Source organism: Dendrobates tinctorius, unplaced genomic scaffold (assembly GCF_039654945.1).
Source record: "Dendrobates tinctorius isolate UK_male_01 unplaced genomic scaffold, ASM3965494v1 ptg000241l, whole genome shotgun sequence".
Classification (NCBI taxonomy): domain Eukaryota; kingdom Metazoa; phylum Chordata; class Amphibia; order Anura; family Dendrobatidae; genus Dendrobates; species Dendrobates tinctorius.
Window position 1 is genome coordinate 21755149 of NW_027361908.1, and position 15424 is coordinate 21770572.

Genomic DNA, 15424 nt, shown 5'->3' on the forward strand with positions numbered 1-15424 from the left:
GGTATGTGGAGTCGGTGGGGCTATACACTCAGCCTTATATATACAGGGTGGGCCATTTATATGGATACACCTAAATAAAATGAGAACGGTTGGTGAGATCAACTTCCTGTTTGTGGCACATTAGTATATGGGAGGGGAAAAACTTTTCAAGATAGGTAATGACCATGGCGGCCATTTTGAAGTTGGCCATTTTGCATTCAACTTTATTTTTTTCAATGGGAAGAGGGTCATGTAACACATCAAACTTATTGAGAATTTCACAAGAAAAACAATGGTGTGCTTGGTTTTAATGTAACTATTCTTTCATGAGTTATTTACAAGTTTCTCTTTGTTTACAGCCATTAACATGTCGCAGAGGTTAACACGTGAGGAGCGGATAGAAATTGTGTTGATGTCTGGTGAATGCAGTACTCGGGTCATTGCAGCAGATTTCAATGCAAGACACCCTATGCAAGAAAACTGTCACCATTCCCATTTTATTTAGGTCTGTCCATATAAATGGCCCACCCAAAAAAGTTTGCCTGATCACTGAACATCATGTTCTGTGTAAACTGAGGGTCCTGTTCCAATTTTTGTTTTGCCCATTCTGCAAACTCAGTGCGCCGATCTGGGTCACAACCATTCCCATTTTATTTAGGTGTATCCATATAAATGGCCCGCCCTGTGTATAGATATAATCATTATAATATGTTATAACTAACCACAGTTAGTTACTATGCCCGGGCAACACTGAGCTCTTCAGCTAGTCAATAATAAAGGTGAAATAAAAGGTGAAACGGTAATATATGTTATCAGAGAAATCTTTTTCTTTCCTCTTCCAGGACTGATTAGTCATTATCAAAATGTAAAGTTTATGGGTAAAACCTGTATTCAGTGAAGACAGATTTTTACATTACTGAGATAAGAGATGTATGTTGATGCCCCTAATGTTCTCTCTAGAGGTGGGGGAAGGAGGAGGGCTGATCTTCTTCCTTCTCCTCCGCTCTCCATAGAATCTTTTTAGAAGCAACTGTCATCTCTTATCTCAGTAGTGTAACAATCTGTCGGTCTGTCACTGAATGCTGGTTTTGCCCATTAATTGAGAAATTTGAAAATGAGTGATGGCAGAGAAAGAAGTAGATTTCTCTGAAAAAAATTACAAACATTGTAATATATTGTAACATATATTATTGATTTTTGAGGCAGTACGAGTTATTGCATTACCTGCTCTTGTAATTCATGATGTGCTGTGTGCTTTAAGTCTATGAATGGTGTAAAATTTGTGACGAGTCGCACGGAAGCACACTCCATTTTAAAGACGCACCTGAGAGCTTAAGGCTATGTGCACACGTAGCGTTTTAAAACGCTCACTAAAAACCGGACTCCTTCCCAGAAATCGCGCGGTTTTTTCCGCGCGATTTCACTGAGATTTTACCGCGATTATGATCGCGATTTTGCCGCGATTTTCGCGTGCGTTATTCAAGCACTTTCCAAGCGATTTGAAGCATCGCTTGGAAAGTGTTTGACAGGTTGGTCACACTCGCCAAACATAGTGTTTGACAAGTGTGACCAGGTTTTTACTATTGAGGCCGCCTATGCGGCTTCAATAGTAAAAGATAGAATGTTAAAATGCTAAAAAAAAAAAAAAAAATCGGGGTATATTTACCTTCCGGCGTCCCGCGCTGCATTCCCGGGCATCAGCGTTCCCAGTAATGCCATGCGAGACCTGTGATGACGTAGTCTCGCGTTGCTATAGCGATCTCGCGAGACCGCTAGAGTCACGCGAGACTACGTCATTACAGGGCCTTGCCGCAAGGCATTACTGGGAACGCTAGGCCGGGAATGCAGCGCGGGACACCGGAAGGTAAATATACCCCGATTTTTTATTTTTTATTCTTTTTTTTACAGGGGTATGGTACCCAGGGCCTGGAGGACAGTCTCCTCTCCTCCACACCGTGGGTACCAACCGCACATGAGACGCTTAACTTCCCGTATGGTGGGCATAGCCACATGCGGGAAGTAAGCGATTCTCATGCATTCCTATGGGTGCGGAATCGCGGCAATTCTTTGCGATTCCGCACAAAAGAATGAGCATGCTGCGATTTTTTCTGCGATGCGATTCCGCCGCGGAAAAAAGCGCAGCATTAGCACAGCATGTGCGGAATGCCATAGGAATGCATGGGGGGCGTTCTGTACACGATTTTTAAGCGTTTTCGCAGCGTTTTCGCGCCGAAAATCACGGCAAAAACGCTTAAAAATCGCTACGTGTGCACACGTAGATCTTGAAATAAAAATAATATCCACAATTGGATGTGATTAAAAAAAAAAGTCCCTGTGCTGAGATAATCAATCTTATAAATGTGCCCCTGATGTGTACTGTGTAATGGCGGTGTCTGACCATACAGGAACATGGTCTGGTCATACCATAGCTCCTGGGCAGGGGAGAAAGCAATGAGAGTATACAGAAATTTCCGCACGGGATCACAATTGATGCTTTCTTTGGGGTAACACATTGTTTAAAAACAAGCAGAGAAATGTTTTACCTCATAAAAGGAATCAGCTGTGATCCTCTGTATATCTTTGAAATACGTGATTCAGACAGAACCCCAGGCAGAAGATTCTCTATAAAGAGGCAAATAGAGTCACTCTGGATGCCATCTGACCTGGATGCCATCTGACCTGTGATCCATCAGTGTGTCTTTTTAGGCGCACATAAAAGTGCAGTCCGCCACAGTTTTTTGTGCTTCTGAAAAGACGGACACCACTGAACAGAGACCAGACAGAGTCCAGAGCAACTCTTCTTCCTCATTATAGTGACTGCATCCCTCGAGGTTTCATATGAATCATATTACTTGGACATTTACATGGAAACTCTGATGTAAGTGCTTAGTTTAGAGCGCAGGATAAATGTGATCCCAAACGTTGTGTAAAATGTTCCCAATAAAAGCTTCAACTTAATTCACAAAAAATCAAGTCCCCACTCAGATCTGTCATCTGTTAATGAAAATGTAGGGGGCTTCCACATTACTGGTAGTACAAAGGCTAATGTTTGGCAGGGCTATAATTTCCAAAATAGGGTCAGTTGAGGTATGTATTCTGCACTACTAGAACTTAGGGGCTTTGTATACGGAGTCTGCAAACTATTCTAGGAAAATTTGCGCTTCATCAGGCAATTTGGGCTCTGTCCATCCCAAGTCTCTCTATGTGGCTAAGCTCTACTGTACAGCCACATTTGGGGTATTTTCACATTCAACAGAAATTGTGACATAAATTTTAATGAGATTTTTACTTGTGGAAATGTAAAATCTGGGGATAAAGCAACATTTTTATAGTAAAAATGTAATTATTTTTTCTTCACTGCCCAATGGTATATTATTCTGTGGCACACCCATTGTGTTAATATGATCACTACACCTCTAGATAAATTCATTGAGAGGTGTAGTTTGTAAAATGGGGTCACTTATGGGAGGGTTCTGCTGTTTTCGCAACTCGGTGGCTTTTCCAGTAGATCATGGAATTGCAAACCATAACAGTAAAAGCTGCACTATAATATGGCACTCCTTACCTTCTGAGTTTTGCACTGTGCCTCAAAAGTAGTTCCAGACTACATGTATGGTATTGGCATCCTCAGGAGAAATTGCTAAAAGGTCCTTTGGGGCTAAAACAACATTTCAGTGGTTAAAATGTAATTATTCTTTCTTCACCGGCCAATGGTATAAATTTCTGTGAGGCACATGTGGTGACAACCTGCTCACTCCACTCCTAGATTAATTAATTGAGAGGTGAAGTTTGTAAAATGGGGTCACTTTTGGGGTATTTCTGCTGTTCTGGCACCTCAGGCGCTCTGCCGATGTGACATGGCACTCTAAAACCATTTCAGCAAAATCTGAACTCCAATATGGTACTTCTTCCCTTCTGAGGTTTGCACTGTGCCTCAAAAGTAGTTTTCGACCACATATGGATGGTATCGGTATACTCAGGAGAAATTGCACAACACATTTTAAGGTCCATTTTTTCCTGCTATCCTTGTGAAAATTAAAACATTCGGGGCTAAAACAACATTTTTGTGGGAAAAATATTTGTTTTTCATTTTCACAGATCAACGTTGTAAAATTCAGCTCATCACACATTTAAATAAATTCCTTAAGGGGTCTAAATTCCAAAATGGGATCGGTTTTGGTGGTTTCCACTGTTAAAGCTAATCAGGGACTCTCCAAATGTGACATGGCACCCTAAAAACATTCCAGCACAATCTGAACTCCAGTATGGCGCTTCTTCCCTTCTGAGCTTTGAACTGTACCTTAAAAGTAGTTTTTGACCACATTTGGGGTATTGGTGCACTCAGGAAAGATTGCACAACACATTGTAAGGTGCATTTTCTCCTGTTACCCTTGTGAAAATGATAAAATTGTGGCTAAAATACCATTTTTGTGGAAAAAGGTTTATTTTTTTATTTTCATAGCTCTACTTTATTAACTTCTGTTAATTACCTGGGAGTTCAAGGTGCTCACCACACATCTAGATACATTCCTTGAGCGATCTATTTTCCAAAATGGGGTCACCTGTGGGGGGTTTCCACTGTTTAGGCACATCAGGGGCTCTCCAAACGTGACATAGCATTCACTCTTGATTCCAGCTATTTTTGCGTTCCAAAAGTCAAATAGTCCTTCCTTTCTGAGCCCTGCCTTTCACCCAAACAGTAGTTTTGAGGAGGCCCTGAGGGCAGCAAAACCAATAATCCAGGGAACTCATGTCCGAGTTTACTCCAACAACATGACCACCATAACCCATCTACGTCATCAGGGCAGCACAAAATTCGAGAGTTTGCAGCAGGTCTCAGCAAGAATTTTTTTGTTGTGCAGAATATCACCTCCTGTATTTATTGGTTCTCCACCTAAAGGGATCTGACAACATTGACGCAGACTTTCTGAGCAGGACAGATATAGACCCAGGGGAATGGAGCCTCAATGGTAGAGTATTCCAGGATATAACCAGAATATGGGGTCTCCCGGAGGTGGACCTATTGGCAAATCGGGGAAATGCCAATGCAGAACATTATTTCTCCATAGGTCCAAACGAAACCCAATCAAGGGTGGATGCCTTCGCTCACCCATGGAGCTTCAAACTAGCCTACGCATTTCCTCCAATTCTGTTGTTGTCAAAGACTCTGCAAAAGGTCAGAAGACAGGGTCAAAACCATCCTGATCGCCCCTCTCTGGCCAAAGAGGAGCTGATTTGGAGCTCTGAAACTGATAAGCTCATAAGAATCTCTGACCCTGCCACTGGACCACGACCTTCTATGTCAGGGTCCTATTTTTCACCCGGCTCCCCACAGCCTACACTTGGCAGCCTGGCTTCTGAAACCACAATCCTGAGAGCCAGAGACCTTTCAGATGCTGTCATATCCACTTTACAAAATAGTAGAAAACAGGTCACAAATGCTATCTATTCCAAAGTATTGAAGACCTTCTCGAGACGTTATGGATCCACTGCCATCGATCCTTTTCACCCAGACATAACAAAAATTCTAGACTTTCTACAAGACGGCTTATCTAAAAGACTAACACCAAGTACCTTGAAGATCAAGGTATCAGCCCTGAGCTCCTACTTCGATCAGAACCTGGCAGACCATCAATGGATAAGGAGGTTCATGTCAGCTGCCTCCAGAATCCATCCAATAAAATCCAACATAGTTCCATCTTGGGATTTGAATGTAGTTCTGAAAGGTCTGACTATTCCACCGTTCGAATCTATAGACCAGATCCAGATAGACAAACTATCCTGGAAAGCTGCACTACTTGTAGCCATTACAACGGCGAGGAGGTTGGGCGAGATTCAGGCCCTATCCATCAGGGAACCTTATCTAAAAATTCTAGATGACAGAATAATATTCCGCCTAGACCCGTCTTTTTTGCCAAAAGTGTAATCTGCCTTCCACAGGTCCCAAGAAATAATTCTACTCCTTCTGTGACAATCCAAAACATGAAATGAGAGCGAAGCAGGATTCCATTCTCTGGATGTTCGATAGACTGTTCTCTTCTAGTTGAATCAAACAAAACCTTGGAGGAAATATCAGAATCTTTTTGTCCAGTATGGTGGACCAAAAAAGGGGAAGAAATCCTCTAAGAGCTCTCTTGCAAATTGGATCAAAAAATCAATCATGGACACTTAGAAATCAGGATCTATCTGCTCCTGAATCACTAAAAGCCCATTCCACTAGAGCTGTCACCGTCTCCCGGGCGGAAAGGGCCAATGCGTCCGTCGAGCAGATTTGCAGAGCTGCTACCTGGTCCTCAGTCCATAACTTCACTAAACACTACAGATTAGATCTAATGTCTGTAAGGGCCCCGTCACACATAGCGACTCACCAACGATCCCGACAACGATATCAACTTGTCAATATCACTGGTGTGTCATTACATGATCGCTGGTGAGCTGTCAAACAGGCAGCTTCACCAGCGATCAGCACCAGCGACGCCGAGCGGGCGCGTCATTGTGTATGTTAGTTACCAGCGCACTGATGCAGGGAGCTGGTAAATAAGGTACACATTGGGTTTCTAAGCGGCGCGCATCACTTAAAAACCTGATATGTACCTTGGTTACCAGCTCCCTGCATCAGCGCGCTGGTAACTAAGGTACACATCGGGTTTCTAAGCACCGCGCGCTGCTTAGAAACCTGACATTTATCTTGGTTACCAGCGCGCTGATCGCTGGTCGTTGCTATCCCACCTGCCACACACAACGATGCGTGTTGGCCAGTGGGAGACCAACGACCCAAAAAAAGTCCTGACCTTTCATCAACGATCAGCGATACCCAGCAGAGGGGCCGATCGCTGATGGCTGTCACACACAGCGATCTCACTGGTGAGATCGCTGTTGCGTCACAAAACTTGTGACTCAGCAGCGATCTCGCTAGCGAGATCGCTATGTGTGACGGGGGCTTAAGAGCTCTAGCTTTTGGCAGGAAAGTCCTGCATGCTGTTGTCCCTCCCTAACCATTATTCTTTGGTATTTCTCCTGTGTGCTGTGGTGGAGATGATTAGAGAAAATAGAATTACACTTACCAGTAATTGAGTTTCTAAGACCCTCCACGACAGCACGGGTAATCCCACCCCAATAAGTTATGTTCGATTGATTCCCTAGTATAAATAGTATAAATAAAAAACTCAAGCATTCATTCTGTGTGGTCCTTGGAAAACAATGGGAATTGAGGGAACAGGAGGGCTATTTAAACCTCTTGTTTCCTCTCCCTAATTAGGATGGGGAGGCAATCTCCTGTGTGCTGTCGTGGAGGGTCTTAGAAACCCAATTACCGGTAAGTGTAATTCTACTTTTATCATGGGGAAAATGAATTGAATATAATATTTTTGAGCAGTGAATGGACAAGTTCACTAGTCTTTGCAGCTCACACCTTCAAATGGTCCTCTTATCTTGAGTCCTATATGAAAACCGTTTTAAGATGGTATTGCACCCCAATGAGGCTTCACTCTCTGTTCCGCTCTTCTACTCAACTCTGCTTGCGTAAGTGTGGCCAAAAAGGTTCTTTAATCCACACATTTTGGAGCTGTCCAGTAATCACTTCCACCTGGTCATTTACTCTTCATCTGATCTCTTCTCTACTCCACCAAAAAATAAAACCATCTCCTTCTTTAGCACTACTTTTGTTAGCTATACATTGTATTCCCTCCATTGGCAGATTAATTGCCTCACATGTTCTTGCTACAAAAATAGCAGTTACAAGATATTGGAAGTCCCCAGGAATTTCTGCCAAAGATGAGATAATTCAGTCGAAAAATAAAACTTGTGCTTTTGAAAAAATTATAGCACACAAAAATAATTAGCTACAAGTTTTCAATGTTAGCTAGATGAGTTGGTTGAATCATCCAGAAAATATTGTTCTAATTTAATAGTAGTCATTACTGAATGTAATCCTTGAAATCTTTGGAATACAGCCCTGTATTTTTTTATGTTGTATTTTATTTTCTGTAGGTTTAATCCCTATGTAGACTTTAAAGTTTGTCAGTCTAAAGTATTGTGTACACTATTGTTATTTTCTTAAAACCAAGTAAAAAGATATTGTTAAAAAATTGGCCTGGTCAGGAAGGTGAAAACAGGCTTCGCAGTTAAGGGCATAAGAATTGAAAGTTTGAAAATTGTGAAATTTTCATTAAATTTCCAATATTTTCACAAATAAACGCAAGTCATATTGAACAAATTTTACCACTATCATAAAGTACAATGTCACAAAAAACAATCTCTCAATTAGTGAAATTTGTTGAAGCATTCCAAAGTTATTTCCTCATAAAGTGACAATGATAAGATTTAAAAAATGAGGCTTGGTCATTAACATACAAAGTGGCTTGGTTCCTACGGGGTTAATAGCCATCAGGGACTAAGCCACTCTGGATACTAGTCAGATAGGCATGTCTCTGGTGGCTTCTGCCCAGCCAATGTCCTGGATTAACAGATCTCTGCCTAGGTGCGCAAATAGGCAGAGACCTGCCACTCCAGGACAGCAGGGGAGAAGAAGCCACCGGAGACCCGCCTTTCTGACTAGTCTCAGCGCAGTCTTGGTCCCCTTTGGTTATTAAAGTATGTTCTCTGAAACTCAGCAGCATTTTAGAGTCATACATAACTGGCTGAGAATATACAGCCACAGATTGGGCAGCATGTCAGATGTCAGGATCTTTTTAAGAGGTGTGAATCAGGTCACTCTGACTTCTGTACACCCTTCATGAAGACCGGTGCAAACAACACCGATCTAGATGAATCAGATGAATTTTTCATTTTTATATTAACACTAGCTGAAGAGCCTGGCGCTGCCCGGGCATAGTAACTAACTGTGGTTAGTTATAGCAAATTATAATTATCCTCCATCCCATAGTCCCGTGCCCATATACCCATCATACATATCCACAATCCCATAGGCCCGTGCCCATATACCCATCAAACATATCCTCCATCCCATAGTCCAGTGCCCATATACCCATCACACATCCTCCATCCCATAGTCCCGTGCCCATATACCCGTCATACATCCTCCATCCCATAGTCCCATGCCCATATACCCATCATACATATTCTCCATCCCATAGTCCCATGTCCATATACCCATCATACATATTCGCCATCCCATAGTCGAGTGCCCATATACCCATCACACATCCTTCATCTCATAGTCCCATGCCCATATACCCATCATACAAATCCTCCACCCATAGTCCCGTGCCCATATACCCGTCATACATATCCTCCATCCCATAGTCCAGTGCCCATATACCCATCATACATCCTCCATCCCATAGTCCCGTGCCCATATACCTGTCATACATCCTCCATCCCATAGTCCCGTGCCCATATACCCATCACACATCCTCCATCCCATAGTCCTGTGCCCATATACCCGTCATACATCCTTCATCTCATAGTCCCATGCCCATATACCCGTCATACATATCCTCCATCCCATAGTCCACTGCCCATATACCCATCACACATCCTTCATCTCATAGTCCCATGCCCATATACCCGTCATGCATATCCTCCATCCCATAGTCGAGTGTCCATATACCGATCATACATCCTTCATCTCATTTTACAGAACATCAGTCATCTCCTATCATATCAATTTAAATAAAATCTAGTACTCTTCATATAGCAGCAATTTTAAATTGTGCTGTTCCTCTGTTATCCCTACTAGAAATATATGACTGAAATGACAATTGGGTGTTACTAGTTGGGAGTGTGTCACTACAATAATCAGGCAGGGTCTAATCAGTTTTGCCAGTGCAAGACTGTGTTCGGACACCCTTCTATGACTAGTACATTTGTAACCCCCTGTTGTCAATTTATTCATAAATCTTTACACGAATACAAGCAGAATGCTGCAACTCAGATTTAGTAGAAAAGAAGCACCTGATATGCTATTACATATGCAACCATTTACTAAAAGAGATTTGTCAAATGGTGACAGCTCTTCTTTATCCAAATTAAACTAAAAAACAATAACTCTAAACCCAAAGGATGCAAAGAATAACAAATTCAAGACCTGATTCAGAACCCCTGCAGATAGGTTTAAAAGTTGCCTGTTTTTGTGAAACCCTGACAAAGTGGTAACAAAACCACAATGATGTGTGCCGGGAGCCAAAGAGAGAAGCAACAACTGTTCTACATATTTCCGTTTTTAAAGAGGTCACCTGACCACTAAATCCAATAAATGGCTAATACTAATTTAATTTAATAAGTAGAAAGTTCCATTTAGGGAGAGAAATTGAACTTTATTGCATTGCCGACAAGTTTTTTGGCTTGCTCTGCACTTGAAAGTGTGATTTCTGAAGCACTGAAAGTAGTTTTTAAAGTGAATCTACAGTTATAAACGTTATTGTGCAGGAAGCTGTAATATAATTGTTTTCTTCATAGCTGGAGTTATACTTTCAGACTGTTATTAATTTTATCGTAATATACATAGCAGAAATTAAATAATTCATATGCCTAATCATGTTGCTGACAGATTTAGCATCTCTTTTTCCTGTCAATCCAAAACCTAGGGTGAAACTTGAACTAAAAATGGTAAAAATACCTGTGGTCTAAATTAAACCGAATATTTTTATTATACTACTAGCTGAAGAGCCCGGCGTTGCCTGAGCATAGTAACTAACTGTGGTTAATTATAAGAAATTATAATGATTAAATTGCACATAAAAACATTTCACATCATATATTCAACACTACAGATTTGCAACATAAATTAACTAAACGATTACCTAAGTATTGATAGTATTTTATTTTCAGCTCATTCAAGAACCTTTTGATTAACAACTTTTTTGGTTTTTCCTTTCGGTGCAAAGATGAAAAGATTTTTTGGTAGTTCCAACTCTAGAACAGGCCACGTAAAGTTGACCATGAGAAAAGTATGGAGATTGCAAATCGATCCCTACTACTTTCAAGTACTATCCTTGAGCCTTGTTAATGGACATTGCAAATGCCAGTCGAAGTGGAAACTGAAGGCGTTTAAAATCAAAAGGCAAATCAGAAGGAATGAGTGGAATTCTTGGAATGAAAATGTCCTCTCCAATAGCTCATCCTGTTGCTGAGCTGTGTATGTAATCCTATCCTTTGGGATACCATCTACTGAGCTGTGTATCTAATTCTGTCCTGTGTGATACTGTCTGCTGAGCCGTGTATCTAATCCTATCCTGTCTGCTGAGCCGTGTATCCAATCCTATCCTGTGTGTTTCTGTCTGCTGAGCCGTGTATCTAATCCTCTCCTGTGTGATAGTCTGCTGAGCCGTGTATCCAATCCTATCCTATGTGTTACTGTCTGCTGAGCCGTGTATCTATCCCTATCCTGTGTGTTACTGTCTGCTGAGCCGTGTATCTAATCCTCTCCTGTGTGATACAGTCTGCTGAGCAGTGTATCTAATCCTATCCTGTGTGATACTGTCTGCTGAGCTGTGTATCTAATCCTATTCTGTGTGATACTGTCTGCTGAGCTGTGTATCTAATCCTATCCTGTGTAATACTGGGCTCCCCCTTCAGTCTGTGTCAGAGGATGGTCTGTGTTGGCACGGTAATAAATTGTGTTATTTCCAGCTTTATAGAGGGATGATAACACCGTAGAAATGATAAGAATAATAGGCCTCAGTTACCACAACTGTCTGCAAGGAAAACTGTTGCTCATAGCAACCAATCACAGCTCAGCTTCTTTTAAACAGATCTGGTGAAATGAAAGATGCTTAGTGATTGGTTGCTATGTGGAGTCGGTGTGGCTGATACACACACATACATACACTCATTTTTATATATATAGATAATGTTTTCTAATTATTTTCTACAGTTTCCATTACATGGGACTTTCACTTAGTTTCCAAGATTAAAAAATACATTTCCTAAAGTAGGGAATGAGAAAATAATTAATAATTCCCACCCATTTAATTATAAATTTAATTGTTCACCTGACTGCTGCAGCCAATCACTGGCTGCCAATATCATTGCTAAGTACAGTAATTGACTTCAGCAGTCAAGTGATAGGTAGACTGAACAGCATGAGTGCAGTAATGCCGTGGAGCACGATAATGGTGGAAACTAAATAGCTGTGTAATAATTTATCATATTTTTACGATTCCATATTCTCAGACAACTAATAAAATATAGAAATCCATACAATAAATACTGAAGCAGGAAAAAAATATGATAACATCAGATTTAGCCTCATCAATTCCCTCCCGAAAAACGCAGTCAAAATGGTGTACGTACCATGGGACACAATAAAAACAAAATGTCTGGGAAAAAACTTTTTTTTTTTTTACAAATTTACAATCTACCTATTTAATTTCAAAATGATATTTAAGGGTGAGTGTTTAATTTAAAGTATGCTACTACAGGTATTACCATCACTGTGTCATCCATGTACCTGAATTGTAATGGTAGACTGTTCGTTAGCTCGCCTAATGTTTGTATTTAGTGGGAGAACTTGTCTATGTGTCTAGATAAGGATGTTTTTGCTGTGCAGGTCGGGATTTGTGTTCTGACGGTAATTTTTGAAATGTTCTTTAAGTAATTGAAATGTAAACACTTCAGAATGTAAGAGACTTTTAGAACCTTTCACAGAGAAGCTTTCCACCGGTATTTCACGTAGATTTTATTTTAGATTTTGGAATGCATAAACAGTTAGCTGGAGCAGCTTTAGACTACAAAGCCTTAGTGCATCACGATTTTAACTGATTTGGCCTACAATTTCATCTAATGTCAGGTCGGAGAAACAAAATCTGTCACATGTGTGTAGCATGAAGTCCAATACTGACGTTTCCTTCAAATCGGAGAAAGAGGAAAAAATTTCCCAGGAGTGGTATGTAAAATACTTCCTTTTACTATAACTTGATGTGTCATCATAAGGCTCAACTTCTATGGATGTAAATATCTTTTCTTGTAGGGGGTTTAAAGAGGCATCTACAGCACAACTGATGCTGAAAAGAGCCCAGAAAATGAAGTCTAAACAAGGAAAACATAAAAAAATGTTGGGTAAGTAATTGGGAACCACAGAGTTTCATAACCGATTTGGATTCTATTCAGTTTATCATGCCGACATATATACAGAGCCGTTGGTGGAAGTAAATACATACGAGTGATACTTACAGGTTGAGATTTATTTGGTTGCAGGACTTTTAATGTGATCCTGGTACTGGTGCCGACTCCATCTTGTAAACTTGTAACAAGAAATGTTTTATGCTCTCGTTTCTCTAAAGCACATAATGTTTTTCCAGAGAACCCTACAGTTTTTAAAGTATAATAGTACTATCTTATTGTACCACCAGGCAATATAAAACATGCTTTTCCATTAGATCCCATCACTTTTTGTTGTCATTAAATGGCGGGAAGGGATTAGAGTACAGTTTTATGAAAAATGCAGACATCTAATCCCTAGGATGGGGAGAACCTTAAAGTTCTGAAATATTGTTACTGCATTGCAATGTTTTGTTTTATCACCCTTCTAGGAGTATTAAGCTCTTTTTTGTAATGTTTATTGCAAGCGATCATGAGAAAATGGCCTTATTGTTAAAATCAGTTTTTTTGTGCTACATGAATTTCTAGCCTAAAATTTTAGCATTTTTTTCATATCACAATTTTTATGAATAAAAAAGCAAGATAGGCAATTTTGCAATTTTTATAGTAGCCATGGGGACTTTTTTTTTACTCATACTTACTGTGCTTTCAGAAACACTTTTCAGCAGCTTCCTTATCAGCAGAGACACGATAATAATGATAACAATGCCATCTCTGTGAACTGCTGATAACACAAGGTCCACCAATTTCAGTAGATGATGTCACAACTGACCCTGCTTCCCCTCCCCTCTCAATGATTTTTGCAAATGTTCATTCGGTGCTTCAATACAAAAGATAGGATCACAGTCTGCTCATTGTGACTATGCACATGTGTTGTTTCCTGAAACAGGATATATGAGTCTAACAATGATCCAGTGGCCAACATTAGAATTGCAAGATTTACTTCTTTTATAAAACACATTGTGATATGAATAAAAAAAGCCAATTTTTTTTAAATACATTTAACACAAAAACCATGCACATACGCAGTAGATGATTCAACACAAAACAGTGTCAGCGTCTGCTAATTAGGATGATTTACATGTGGTGTTTCCTGCAACAACAGGAAGTATGAGTCTAAAAAAACCTGTGGCCAGTATGAAAATTGCAATATTTCTATTTTTTTATTAATACAGATTGCGATGTGGGGGAAAAAAAAATTCCAAAAATGTTTAGTAAATACATTTAAAACAAAAAAATGATGAAAGCTATAGATGTTTTTTGTTATCTTAGCTTCCCTTTAAATTGATAGGTTGTTGACTTGATAGGTTTCAAATAATTTGCAATAGTGATCAAGGGGTAAATATGCCTAATTTACTTCTTAATTGAAATAATATATTTCTCAGAAATATACTGATATCAGCAAAAAACTATGCAAAGTTGTACCATCACATTCCCAAGAACTTCGCCTAATTTGTACCCACCAAGGTTTACTTATCCTGGAGGAAAATATCGTAAAGTGGAAAATGGGCATAAAATCATGATTATATTCGCCTTTGGTCTGTCAAGATGTATTTAATATTTCTGAAGACACATGGAACACATCAGAGTTTACAAATGACCTCACTTGCGCTCCATGATTCCGTCACCTTTTCAGCCTCAAATAAAGACATTTTGATTTTCTCTTGCACAAGTAACTACAACGTTGACTAAAAAGAATTACGGTTTTACTATACTAATAATAATCCTTTCTATTGAGTTTCTGGCTATGAGTTGTCATGCAGATGGCCAACAAACCAAATATCCTTAACTTGTCCATGCATTCACTTGGGCCCTACTCAATGGTCGATATCACTAACCTCATTTTATATATATATATATATATATATATATATATATACATATATATGTTTAGTAGTTATAAAATATATTTTTTATTATTTTATGCGTTTTAGCAGTGAGGTGTAAGTTGCAGATAACTTCGTCATTGCAACTGAAATGTCTTAAAGTGGGAGTTTACAGTTGAGGCCCTGGGCGTCATCTTAGAAGCATCTGATATATATATACACATATATATATATATATATTTTTTATTATTATTATTATTATTATTATTATTATTATTATTAAAAGGAGCTGCGATCGATAGATATATATAACTTTTTATTAATTTTTTTAATGTAAGCCACAATCTACTAGTTTTTTACATTCTTATGTTTGCCTTTTTAACAGTTTTATAGAGAATTTATTACTGGCATATCTTAAATTGTATCAAAACTCAATGAAGTGTGCAAACCATTTAAGTGCCATTAATGCTAAGGTTCATTATTTTTTTCTGCAACTTATATAACAGTTTCAGAGTTTATTAAATATCTAGTTATGCTTCTTTTTATCTGTTTAACAG

At 39.5% G+C, this 15424-nt stretch overlaps 1 protein-coding gene across 1 annotated transcript in view; it reads left to right on the forward strand.

Moving 5' to 3' along the window:
• The window catches only part of LRRIQ1 (leucine rich repeats and IQ motif containing 1), a 267121-nt gene that overhangs the window by 158552 nt on the left and 93145 nt on the right, over positions 1 to 15424 (forward strand). The window contains exons 20-21 of the mRNA XM_073556994.1: positions 12731 to 12826; positions 12911 to 12999. Coding sequence (XP_073413095.1) covers positions 12731 to 12826; positions 12911 to 12999 — 185 coding nt within the window. The remainder of the gene's footprint in view (positions 1 to 12730; positions 12827 to 12910; positions 13000 to 15424) is intronic.